This window comes from Cyprinus carpio, chromosome A3, assembly GCF_018340385.1.
Source record: "Cyprinus carpio isolate SPL01 chromosome A3, ASM1834038v1, whole genome shotgun sequence".
Lineage (NCBI taxonomy): Eukaryota > Metazoa > Chordata > Actinopteri > Cypriniformes > Cyprinidae > Cyprinus > Cyprinus carpio.
In genome coordinates this window covers 6,377,492-6,391,005 of record NC_056574.1, presented here as the reverse complement: position 1 = coordinate 6,391,005, position 13,514 = coordinate 6,377,492, and the positions used below count along the sequence as shown (strand labels likewise).

General features: G+C 37.3%; 1 protein-coding gene across 2 annotated transcripts; it reads right to left on the bottom strand.

The window, feature by feature from the left end:
* Positions 1-3,937: 3,937 nt before the first annotated feature.
* Positions 3,938-13,125, bottom strand: LOC109088002 (sterile alpha motif domain-containing protein 9-like). Of its 2 annotated transcripts, XM_042734214.1 has the most exons (4): positions 12,999-13,125; positions 9,477-9,536; positions 9,309-9,362; positions 3,938-9,196 (listed from the first exon to the last, which is right to left on the bottom strand). In XM_042734214.1, exons 3-4 carry the CDS (start codon positions 9,330-9,332, stop codon positions 4,742-4,744), a joined length of 4,479 nt encoding a protein of 1,492 aa, XP_042590148.1. In that variant the 5' UTR covers positions 9,333-9,362; positions 9,477-9,536; positions 12,999-13,125; the 3' UTR covers positions 3,938-4,741. The 2 variants fall into 2 exon arrangements, with proteins under 2 accessions (XP_042590148.1, XP_042590138.1); XM_042734204.1 differs by lacking the exon at positions 12,999-13,125 and having other exon boundaries at positions 9,477-9,937.
* Between the last annotated feature and the right edge of the window lie 389 nt (positions 13,126-13,514).

The window sequence follows — 13,514 nt, the reverse complement described above, 5'->3', positions numbered from 1 at the left end:
GCAAACTAGGCACGTGCCTAGGGCCCGATTGGCGGGATGGGGCCCAGACAGAGGGACAAAAAAAAAATAAAAATAAAAAAAAAAATAAAATGTACAAATGTCCTATCTACAATTTATTTCAATATTTATTAATTAACTAAAAATAGTGATGATGTTTATCTTAACCATAAGCTGTTACATTACGTCACATTAACGCCAGCCCATGACTGTATTTATATAGAGGCGCCAGCCAGTTAAGTCCGAGGAGACGTCAGCGGCGGTCAGAGGTCAGAGCGGGACAACAAAGCTAGCAGGCAGGTGTGGTTTCTGTCGGGCAGCCGTCCGACAGCTGTGAACCTGCTCGAGTCAGCAGAGCCAGAGGCCGAGCCAGGGCGGAGACACAGCCCGAAGACGTGGTGGAAGATGCGGCGGAAGACACTGTGGCGCCCGCGCCGTCATAGAACGACAAACTGATAGAAGAACGGCAGCCAGCCAGAAGTGAGCCCAATATCGTTTTGCAGTAGGAGCCTCTAGACCCAGAAAGGGTATTAACAAGCTACCCATCTGATCCTGCAAAGTGGGACCAAATTGATGACAGGATGCGTGAGTACTTTGCACTAAACCATCCCTGTCAAAATATTGGAGATTTCTCTACATCACAGAGGAAATATGGAGACATTAACCAAGGAACATTTCTTTAGAAAAAGCTAAATGGAGAAACCCTGTCAAGAAAATGGTTAGTGTACTCACCATCTACTGGCACTGTATTCTGTTACTGCTGCAAGTTGTTCAGTATAAGAGACAATCAATTTGTCACTGGATTTAATGACTGGAAAAACTGTGCTAATCGCTGTTCTGGCATGTAACAATCCAAAGTCCAATAGTCTAGTGTGTTTCTTTGTTTGTGAGAAACCTGTAGGATATATTCCCAGTACACAAAGTTTGGCACAATGTGGTATTTTAAGATTAAACCGTTCTGACAAACAGTTTATGACATCCTTCCAGAACTTCTGTATATCAGAACATTCCCATAGACAGTGAATTAGAGTTCCTTTATAATTTTGGGATTTTGTACATATATCAGGAATATTGCTAGACATATGATTGAGTTTTTCAGGTGTTATATAAACCCTTGTCAACCATTTATACTGTAATAATTTAAGCCGCGTGTTTATGGTTTGTTTTTTGCGCCTTTAAACATGCTTCAGTCCATTCAAATTCCTCTATTTTTTCTTGAATGTCTTCCTCCATGCGTCTAATTTGTCTACAGCAGACTCTTTAGAGTTAGACATTATTAAATTATAATATTTTGACAATTGGCCCTTTTCAAATCTTTTTTCATTATTTCCTCAATTAATGACAGTTTGAGAATGTACATAATATCTGTAGACCTGGAAGACATAAAACTTTTAAGCTGTGAATATTAAAAAAAAAAAATGTTTTGAGGGAATCTGGTGTTTATTACACAATTCTTGAAATGTAAGAAGTATTCCATCCATGTACAAGTCTTTAATAGTCTGAATACCTTTAGTTTTCCATAGTTTAAATCCTCCATCCTTATATTTATTATTATTTATTGTTAGACAGTTTCTAAATGGTCTAGATGAATGTGAAGGGGTAATGTTTGCCTTCTTGTTCTTAATTACAACATTTATAAATGTTGTAAGCTATTGCTTTTTTGCAGAGAAACAACATTTATAAATGTTGTAAGCTATTGCATTTTGCAGAAAATCTTAATTAAATGTGTTGATTAAATGTAAACAGAGCAAATAAGATAAACTTATTTGCTCTGTTTACATAGTTTACTAACACCTGTTGGTATTTACTGGTACTACTACTGCCTTAACAATGGCACTCCCAATGGATGAGGATAATTTAATAGCATTTAATAGAGCCGTGTAATGACGTATAAATAATGAATATCAAAAAATAGTCTGATAGACTGTTTAATATACAACACAACCAATTTGTAACCAAAGACTAGGCTATGTAAAATGTGAATTAACTTTATTAGTAACTTTGGTAAGTTTCAGATTTCAATTCATAAATAACATCGATGGAGTGGGGGCCCAAAAAATGCAGCCTGCCTAGTGTAGTCCATTTATTTAATCCGGCTCTCCGCGTGAAAGTCTACTTACCGAGATGTGGCACGTGTAAATTGCTGGAAAATATTTTATATTGTGTTGTTTTCCTGTCGAGAGTTGGGTCACGCTTATTAAACGTGAAGAACAAAACGTACGATATAGTACAATTTAACAAATTAATTAAGTCATGCGAATTAGTACGAATTCGTCTTGATGGGCTTGTACTAAATGCAATGAACAAATCGTACGAATTCGTAGGACCCAGCTCGTACGATATCGTACAATTTAGCCACTTGGTTAATTCGTACAAATTAGTAAGTCTTAATGCACAGATCCGATCTTTTGACCATATCTGAATTTTTTGGCCTGTCTGTTTAGATTCACTTTAAAATAACAGTAAAATTCTTATGTTAGGCTATTTTATCTACAGCTCGTTAGAGGTAGAATTGTAATTCATTCTAATGAATTAAGGAGGGAGAGAGAGAAAGAGAGAGAGAGAGAATTAACGCACAAGCGAGAGTGAGGCTTGCAAAAAGTGAAGCTTGTTGGTTTAATTACAAAAACTGCTGTTATCACCTCATCGCTGAGAAATATAATGTAGCGTTTACCTATTGTATTTATAAAATTCATGGAGCAGGGTTTGAAAACCAGCTTATGAATGTACAATTTCTTACCTACAGTCATGGCTTAAAATTTTTGCAGTGACTGAAATTTTTGTTTTGTTTTGCAAAGTTTGCTGCTTCAGTATTTATAGATTATTTTTCCACGTTTCTATGGTACACTGAAAAACAATGATAAAGTTTTAAAGGCTTTTATTGGTAAAAAAAAATATAATGAATTGCTTTTTGGTTGCTTTTAGTCAGAAAACTAGTTAAAAATAAAATAGAGGAGGCAAACTAAGTGTATTGGTCTGGGATCCCTGCCAATTATTATTATTATTTGCTTAACTGCTTTAAAATTGCTTTTTGGTTGCTTTTAGTCAGAAAATGTAAAGAAAACGACTCACATACAACAATAATATAATTTCACTTACCTGGCCTATCACTTGAAGCAAACATCCATCCCTTCTTAAAAGCCTGTGTTAAAAGAGAGCTGCCTGTTAAGCTGACTGCTGTATTCTATACCCATCTTAGACATGTTTTACCTTTTTTTAATTTGTATATATACTGTTTGAAAGACAGCTTGGTAAATCTGTTGGGGATCAAATATTCAATATCGCTGCTCATCATAAGTAATTAGTGCAGCAATAATCACAATACAGCTATTTTGTTTTTATTTATTTTTTTATTATCTTTGCTATTATAAAGGGGGGAAGTCGTGGCCTAGTGGTTAGAGAGTTTGACTCCTGTTTACATGACAGTCGCATTGGCACATATCTGATTTATATCCGATTTATTTCCACATATGAATGAGGCCTGAAAAAGATCTTGAAATATCCGAATGCATGCGTTTTTTCCCGTTTACACTGTCATAGAACAGATCCGATCTGTGTCACATATGAGCAAAAAATCAGAATTGGGTCACATTTAACTGGCAGTGTAAACGAGACATGCAAAGTATGCAGAGCTGGGGGGCACAAGGACTGGAATTGAGAACCGCTGCAGTAAGATATCTTAGCTGTAATAAATATTGTGGTAATATAAACATGACTGTCATGTGACAATAGATGAGGAAACACATAACTGGACCATTTTAAAGAATTTTAACTAGAATTTGTAGTAGATTTATAGTAGATTACTTTTTGACAGACCCAACACTGTTTGTTTAAGGCATAATTTTCTGCAAAGCTGCTTTGAAATAATTTTGAAAAACAGTACACACATATACCAGACTTCAGATGACTAGATTCAGGAAGAGTGCAGAAGCCAGGAAAGTAAGTGATAAGAAATAAGTTTACTGGGTAACTTTTGTCTTAACAAAAACAAGTTAAACAAGTGTTATGATCACAAGCAAATGGAATGGAAATTTACTACTTCTTAACAGTGTCTTCATTTACCGGCAATGAAGCTTAAACATTATTCCTTATACAACATATTGTTACACAGCAATAGCATACTTATAAAAAAAAAAAAAAATTGTAGAAAAAACAGATAATTTCCTGGCAGAATGTTACCAGCATCTCTTCTGTTTACAAATATTTCCTTCAACCCTAAAAAACAACACAGTGCAAAAAATTATAAAAAATACATGCAAAAGCACCTGTAAAAATAGAAAACGGAAAATTCCTTTATGTTAACATAGACCAATGGGCCCTATTTTTAGGTAAAGTAAAGGATATATAATAAATGAGTAAATGTATATATCAATGTATGAGTAAAATGCAACAAAAAATGTATAAAAAGAAAAATAAATAAACTTAATATAACTGCTGTCTGGAGGCTACTGGTGCTGACCAAACTCTATGTTACCTCACATATAAACCATTACTTATATGAAGCTTGCATCAAACACAATGAGTCATTTGTTAAAAAAAAAAGTCCAACAATATGCAACATTAATGGTAAAAAAATAAATGTACAATATAATGTGGCAAACCAAACAAATGCGTATAAACAACTACAGGACTTTGGGTAATGAGCTCCTTTGACTTGAGTGTCTTCGTTTTAAACTGGAATTCTATAAAGTTTTCTCAGTTATGTTTTGAATGAGTCAGATCCATTAGATCAGGCTTGTGAACCTTATGACTCAAAGTCTATGTCAAGTGCAACTGGTCCATTCATTGAGAATCCGATGAAGAATGACACTTTTGTGCCAGATTCATTATTTAACTGGCTTCTGAACATTGGATAGACCTTCACACCTGCAACACTGATAAAACCATTGCAAATTTTACCGGAAACTCTGCAAAGTTTCTCACAGTCTCTCACTTGCTTCCATATTTTTTCATCATCCCATTTAGTTGAGATATTCTGCTCAGATCCTAAACAGCTGTTTATATCCCTGTGGGAAATCAGGCCACTGTAACCTTCGTCCTTCCCTAAGTAAAAATGGACAGCTGCTCTCTTTCCATTAGACACAGGTCTCAGGTCTTTTAAATATGACAACTTCATTTGTGACACAAAAGTTGGTAATGCACAGTCCTCCTCTTGCCGTAACAATAAAACTGTGATGTAGTGCAATGGCAGGATCTCACTGAAAGGTGTGGGTTGATCGATTATTTGAAGTAGCAAGTTACGAAGGTCTTGGTAAGGCCTGATGTACTGAGATTCAGGCTTGATGTTGGCCAAAATTACATTGGCATAGATGAAGTTGACAGTGTCCATCAGGTGTCTGGCCTCTTTTTTCAACTTCAGAATGAAATCATATTGCTGGATGATCTCTTCAAGAGCTGATGCAGAGTCTTTCTCATATAAATATTCCAGAAGGCCGGTATAGGAATCACCCTTGTTCCTCTCCAGACATTGTCGCATCTGCTCAATTTTAACCATGAGGTTAATGCGCTCATTGTTGACCAGCTCACTCCAATGTATGTTACAAAAGAGGTCAGTGTACTGTTGAAAGTACCTGGAAACCTTGGGCTTTGTCAGTTCCTTTTGTTTGTCTTTCTCTGCAAAAAAGGGTACTAAATTGACAAAAAAATTGTCAAGAAAATAAAAATGATTCTTCATTGTGCCCTTTAGTTGAATAAGATAGTTCTTATGCTTCTGCAGTACATGGTAATATTGCTTGAGTTCAGGGTTCTTCCTTGGCAAATCTTCAAAGGTAATTTCACCTGATAGGATGTGGTCAAGGCAGTTAAACAGTGGTGTCTTTTGCAGTATTTGTATGACAACAGCTGCAGTTTGAAGTTCACCAAGATGGCCAGCAGTGTTGTAGGTATTATAATCCTTTAGTCTTTGCAATCGAGTCATTCCCTCTCGGTATGCAGTTTGTTGTGTTTCTTTGCAAGCTTCTCCTGCAGACTTAGCCAATGTAATATACTCCTCAAGACTGTCTGGTTTGATGGGATTATCTTTGTCTTTGTGAACAGCATGCTTGAGCTCACGTACAAGGACCTGTGACACTGTATCGCATATGTATGAGTTGTCCTTTAAATGGTCTTTAGCCTTCTTTGCCCAACTCATGGCCGTGGTAAAGTCACATTTTTTGATGTAATGGTACCTGGCGAGGAGCTGGAACATTACTGCATCCTTTGAGTAGCACTTCGCTGCATTGTATAGAACAGTTTCTTCCAACCTTGGGGTCTCCTTCATTATATCCTGGATAAGAGGTGAAAAAAGTGAGTCTTCAAACTGAGCAGAATATTGCCTCTTAACCAACATGTTGTGAACATCCCGCATTAATTTTTGTTTTCCTAGAGCATACTCATAAAATAACTCTGTTGTGAGCAGAAGGTTAGTGATGTCTGCTTTTGTCACCCCATGGGAAGCTGAAAGCTCTTTCAAACAGCACTGAGCTATACTTGGGTGAATCACTGACACACCTTCAAAGCTAATTTTGGAATTGACTGTGCATCTTGTCAAAAGATTGGAAAACCTCTCAAATCCATCTTCGATCTTGCAGAGTTCAAAATCTGCTTTTGTTTGCAGACCAAGAAACTCTTCACATGTAGAGACTGACAGCAATGCATTCTTACAGTAGACATGCAGAAGGACGAGAACAGCAAAAAGTTGAGCATGTTTGTCTTGGAAGTTGAAACCCTTCAGAGTATTTTTCACAACACCCTGAATATACTTAGGTGAAAAGTTATTCTTCAGAATCATGAACCCATAAAATGTTTTAATGTTTGTGTTGGTCCGCTTAAAATCCTTTAGCTTTTCCTCAAACCGTTCCTGTTCCTTCTCTGATAAATTGTTTCCGATGAAAACTGCATCATCAGTCTGTTCACTGGATTCAGCTCTCATGCAGTTGACAATTATGACCTGTGGAGACTTTGAAAAATTTTTTTGCTTCAGACACTCATCCTCAATTTGAAGTTGGAGTTTTTTTACATCGCAAATGTCTTGGAAGTCATCGATCATGAGCAAAACAGGAAGTCGTGTAGGTTGCTCTTTTGTCTCATATGTCAGTAGCTCCACTACCTGTTTTGCTATTTCAGTATAATCATCATTTGTTTCCTTTAGCACTGCACAGCGGAATTTATCCTTGAGTGTCCACAGAACATGCATGGCTAATGTAGTGCCACCGCAGCCTGGAAGATGCAAGATGTTGAAAAACTCACACACTCTCTTCCGACTGCATAAGTCTGGAATAACGAAATTGATGATGTAGTCGAATTTGTCTCGTTTGATGAATGGCATTGACCCAGGCTGTTCTGAGAAGTAGAAGTTCCACCAAGACACCTTCCCTCCCTTGTAAAATTTCTCCTCATGTTGTTGTTTGTCCTCATTTCCTCCATCACACTGGTTCACACAAAGAACACTCAGCATATCTAAGGATGCATCAGTTTTCTTTGACAGCACAACATTACTGCCACCACCACAAGGCAGAAAGCGGCTTGATTTGCGATTCTCTGACCACAGACTGAGCACGGTGCCATTTACTTCAGCAAAACTCAGCTCATAAATGCATCTTGCTGAGATGTCAACTCCATATCGGCCCTCAATAAGTTGTTTCCAGTAGGTGTATGATGTTTTATTATCACTGATGCATAAGATTTTGTTTTCTCCCTTGAGCTCCTGTAAAAACATACTGAAGGTCTCAAGCAAAGGGTCTTTTCCATCACTCACCTGACTTAATAGCAAGAATATGGTGAGAAATTTCTTCTGAGGCAGCACATCTTTACGGCACAGGAAAGAAACAACATCACGCACGGAGGATCCTTTCTCAGTCAACCAGCGATCAGCATCAGACGGGCTTTCCTCATTGGTGCCTCCATTACAGAAAACCCAGCTTGTATTTCTGGTCAGCTTTAACTTGTTTGCTATGTCTTCAACTGCACCTGTGATTTTAAACTGAGCTGGTAAATGAACATTGATTTTTCTCTCTTCAAACAGCTTATTTAAGCCATTCTCAGCAGATTCTGGATCAAAATCTAAAACAGCCACTGGATCCATGTGAAGAAGGAAACGCAAGTTTTCCAACTGGACAGGATGAGACTTGTTAGCCACCACAATGTACCATGCAAAGTGTGACCTGTCCAAAGATTGGGTCCCTCCTGTTATCATCTCACACAGTTTAAGGCCTTGCACGCTGATTTTGACAGTAGAGAGATGCTTTTCTTCAGCGTCCTTCCTCAACTGGGACAAACGTGGCATGTCTTTGATATATTTCTCATACTCCTTTGAGGAACCAGATGTAATCAGATTCTTGCTGCTGCTCCCATCTCTTATAAAGAAAGACTTTCCATCACTCTTCTTCCCTGTTGGTTTGGCCTCTTGCATCTTGTCTTTGTTTTTGAGTTGCTTGATATTTTTGACTACTTCATATGTGTTAAAATAAATGTCTTCACATATTATAGAGGATGGCTCTATGTCTACCTCAATAACACATTTTCCTGTGGATGTCATGTCAGCTTTGAGAACTTCAACAAAACGCGGGGGTTTTATACACCTCTTTGCAATTTGAACAGATCTTTCCAATTTGAAATGTTTTTCAATTGCATGTGACTGCTGTACATCAAAATCATCAGTTTTCTGGACACGAATACCCAGAATTTGTCCATGTGGGTCATCTGCCACTCCAAAATGAATAGTGCCATTTGTGCAGCTGTTCATGCAAGCTGCTGCAAATCGAATGACTTCATATGTGTATTTTTTCATTCTGTCCTCTTCTGCTGTGTTTACAAAGGCTTTGAATTCATGGCATGGTTGTATGAGGTCTTTAGGACCAGTTTCAGTCACATCTAGAATGCTGTTTTCTCTGTACCTGTGAGCAGCATTAAATCTACTGAAAGGGTAAGGCTTCAAGCTACAAGACTGAGTCACCATGTCATTCTGCTGCTGAGTCTTTTGTTTCAGAATGTCTATGTTGTGAATAATTAATTTCTTTGCATTCAGTGATAGGCTTTGAATAGAAGAAAGATCAGTCTCCTCCAAGAGGAGAAGACTAGCTCCATTAATTCTCTGATTGTAAAAAATCTCTGCATCTTCTTCATCCACTTTTATCTCAAGTATCCATTGTCTCACATGGTCTTTATTCCAGTCATTGATGTCCACTGGACGTTTAGAAACAGCTGTCTGGTCTTTCTTTTTCTGAAAGAAAATCAACAGCTAAAGTAATGTAACTTTGATGCTAAATATTTATAATCAAATGGAGTGGTAAGATGATCCTCATAAAAATACTAGCCTTTCTGGTGCTACTTACCTCAGAATTTCTTGAGGCTTCCATTACTGAACCAGAAACTCTTCTGTTAATGAGCTTATGGTAAGAAATTTAAACATGGAATCAAAACACATGTATTATGCCATAAATCATGATTCTTGTATTCTTATTATTAATAAATAATAATAATTAAAATCACTAATGACTTACTACATCAAGGAACAGAATTCATATGTGTCGTTTACGGGTTTTGTAAAAATTGAATGCCACCTGGAAGGAAATATCACACAGGAAGGAAATTAAGAGACAGAGAGAGAGAGGGAGAGGAAGAGAACTATTCCATAAGACTTAAAAAATATTTAAACTAAATAAGGAGAAAGAAGGCAGGTAATTTGCACACAAAATAAGCAGATAAATGGTGAATTGAAAACGGTTCAACTGTTCAATTGTATTTTAATCCTTTATTTTAAGTGTTGTCTCATTATAAAAAAAAAACAAACAAAAAAAATTATCTATGTATTATATTGGAGTTAAATGATTTGAGGTGTATAATACATTGGAGGAAAAAGAAAAGAAATATTTCATAAAAATTACTCTATTGTATGGAGCCCCGCACATGGCATGCAGGAAAAAATAGTAGGATAAATCGTGCGCACGATTTACTAATTCGTTCCCTCAATGTTCTAAAACGTGCACATGATTACTATTGTGTTCCCTCGATTTACTATTTCGTTCACTCGATTTATAAATTATGCGCACGATTTACTAATTCGTTCCCTCGATTTTCTAAATCGTGCGCACGCAATATTAAATCGAGGGAACTCAATAGTAATCGTGCGCACGTTTTAGTACATCGAGGGAACGAATTAGTAAATCGTGCATTTATTTATTTTTTCTTGCATGTCATGTGCGGGGCTCCGTACTATTGTACTTAGACATACAGGTAAATTATTATGAATTAGATCAAAGGTCAGTTTTAAGAGCCATTCAATCCATTTTGATCAATTAAGGTGCTGGCAATAATATAGAAGTCTACAAAACAGTGTAACATTACAATAAGACAATTTCATTCAATTGTGTGTGTGCGAAAACGTTGTTATATGAAGTGTCACTTCAAGAAACTCGCTTGCCCGGAGTAGGCAAAGAGTACCCGCATGACCTACTACTTCTGAAGAGATTCTGAAGTTCTTATACAATGGACACTTTATTATCCCATGAGGCCATGGGAGAGGATTTGTGAATAGCAGTGAAGCGATTGCAGCTGACGCTGGTAGGTCACAATATAATGACAACATGGCGGATTTGTACGGCCAGGTACATTCATACAACTCCGATTCCAAAAAACCTTTCACCATTTTAAAATATTTGGCACAAATGGGACAACATTCCTCTCCCAAAACTCCAGCAACAGGTCCCATACCTATATAGACTGGAGACATAGGGCCCTATCATACACCCGCATCAACCCAACCAAAGGCCAAGTCGTTTAATTAGTAGTGAAAAAGTAGTAGAAAAGTAGTCGTGTAGTGTTCCTCTGGCTCAGTGGTAGAGCATTGCGTTAGCGATGCATTTGTAGTGTTTCCTCTGCCAGTGGTAGAGCATTGTGTTAGCGCGCGCAAACGTTGTGGGTTCGCCCCCATGTTAGGTAAAAAATGTAAGCCTGAATGCACTGTAAGTAAGTCGCTTTGGATTAAAGCGTCTGATAAATGTAAATGTAATGTAATTAGCAAATGCATTGCGCCCATTTGTGCGCCCATGGGCGTGCTGGTCTAAAAAAAGAGGTGTGTTCAGGCGCATTGCTATTTTAAGGAGCTGAAAATAGACTGCGCCTTAGACCAACTGAAACCTGATCTAAAGTCTGGCGCAATGTTTTTTCTTTGTTATTTAAAGAGCGTGTTAGTATATGCGGGTCCACAACATGCGTACTGTACACGCTGCTTATTAAACACAGGGACGCACAGCAGCACACAAACATGCCAAATATTAAAAATTAAAGAATTGCAATGCATAAGAATTTTTTGTAGGCTAATTAAATATAAAAATGCCTACATATCATAATGGATAGTCATCGCATGTATCAGAATTAGGCTATCTATTTGCTCACGCACGAGCAGCTCTGTTTCATCTCGGAGACGCGTTCTGTCTCTGCGCTTGCCAAATTCCGCCGTGTAAATAGCAAATCCGTCATGGCACGGGCGCAACTGGCTCTTAAATGGAATGAAAGAAGAGACTCTGATTGGTTTATTGCACGGTACGCCCAAAAAAACTCCCATTACTCATTAAGAGAATGGGGACAACCCGTTTAGACCATGCGCCTGGGCGCGCCAACCGTTTTTCCGTCGTTAAAATAGCAAAAGTGGATTTGGACACGCCCTGAGTGCACATGCGCCGTGCGCTTTACACTTTGCGTTTAGATCATTAAAATAGGGCCCTTAGAGTTAAATACACTTGTTAACATGGCCCTGTCCCAAATTTTTTGAGACGGACATCAAATTCCAAGCTAACTTTTTTTGTTTACATTCTACATTTCCTTAGTTTAAAAATTGTATATGCTTTCTGTGTTCTGTTGTGAATAAAATATGGGTTTATGAGATTTGCAACATCGTCCCAACTTTTTGCTTACTCAAGAGATGCAATTTCGTACGCAGCCAGAGTTTATTCCTCTAATCAGAATGAATAAGATCTCTATCCATTTCATTCCCAGATAAAGACAAAACTTTCGGTCCTCTCTCACTCAAACAGGTGGTTTGCAGTAGATAAAATCCCAGCTCTGATGTTAGTTTTTATCCACACTTTATATTTTATTTATACAACATATGGCTGGGAACTTAAAATAAAACAGAAAAAAAACAGCATACTTTCAAAGAATTGTACATAACATCTTCATATTCAGCTTTCTCGCACACTCTCTCTTTAGCTGTACAAGTAGTACATTTAAATATCAATGGAAACCATGGGACTTTATGGCCTATGGCCTATGCTTCAACTCCGCCTGTATAAGTCTCTTTAAATTAGAATTACAAATTCATTTTCTGCTATAAAGCCTCTCCATTGCGTTCATGTTTAAACTAGTGGACACCCAACCTCAATGGACTGAACAGAAGAAATATAGAGAAGATTTCCCTTACCAAAAAGTAGTATACTTCAAGTTTATTTTATTAAGTATACTTAAGTAAAGTTCAAGTATATTTAGACTTTTTGTAAGTATAAGTCAAGTATACTTAAATGTCATTTTAAGTATATTTCTGTGGAGTACATAAAGCCCAGTTCTGAGAAGTACATAAAAAGTAAACTAAAAGCATACTTTCCTATTTTTAGTTTAAAAGAAGTATACTAATAGCACACTTGAATAAACTTCTTTTTCGTAAGGGTTCCACATCAAAAAAAAATTGATATTGGAAATTGGATGATCAGTGCTGATTAATTTTTTGCTAATTCATTTTCATTAACTGGAATGTGCAAATGTTGGAGGGTGATTGGAGGATGCAGGCAGTTACAAAACCAAAGAAGGTAAACCAAATGGTGAGGAAACAACACAAAGAAAATAAAATACCAAACACATGGCAGAACAAACTGAGGACATATATACGCAGGATAACAAGAACTAAACTACAAACAGGTGCACAACATAATGAATAACTATATAGCATCAAGTGACCAATGGGAACAGGGAAACCGTAACGAAAACACAAGAAAACAAGAACTTAACGAAAAAGGAGAAACTGAAACTACCTTTGAAAGACACGAAGGACATGTCTGAATATGCCCAAACATATGCTTGCTGTGATAACAAATGCTATTGGCTGCTGGCCAAATCCTGTATTGATTGGCTGTTCATCTTCGGACTGGCTGTTGATGAGGACGACTACAGAGAGTGGGATGGGATGATGGGAGACAGTTAAGAGGCAAGTTTTCTTTCTGAAATTCATACTTAAGATTATTATAATATAAGCCATCTAGATCTCTGTATAGGTGCCTCAGTTCAGATGGCAGCAGTGTGAGTAAACACGATCATCCCTTCCTCTTTACTACTATTTGTAGCACCAAATATGCCCTGAATGTGCCTACCTGTATGTCACATCATCAGCGCCAGACCACTGCTCAAGTGACGAGTCATGCTTTAGCAGAGGTGTGTGCAGTTGATCAGATCACATCACAAGACTATGTTAGGAAGCAGCAATTTTCCATTGTACTTGCTTTGTAAAATAAAAGTTGTGGAATCTTTGCTGGTCAGACAAAGAGAGACTG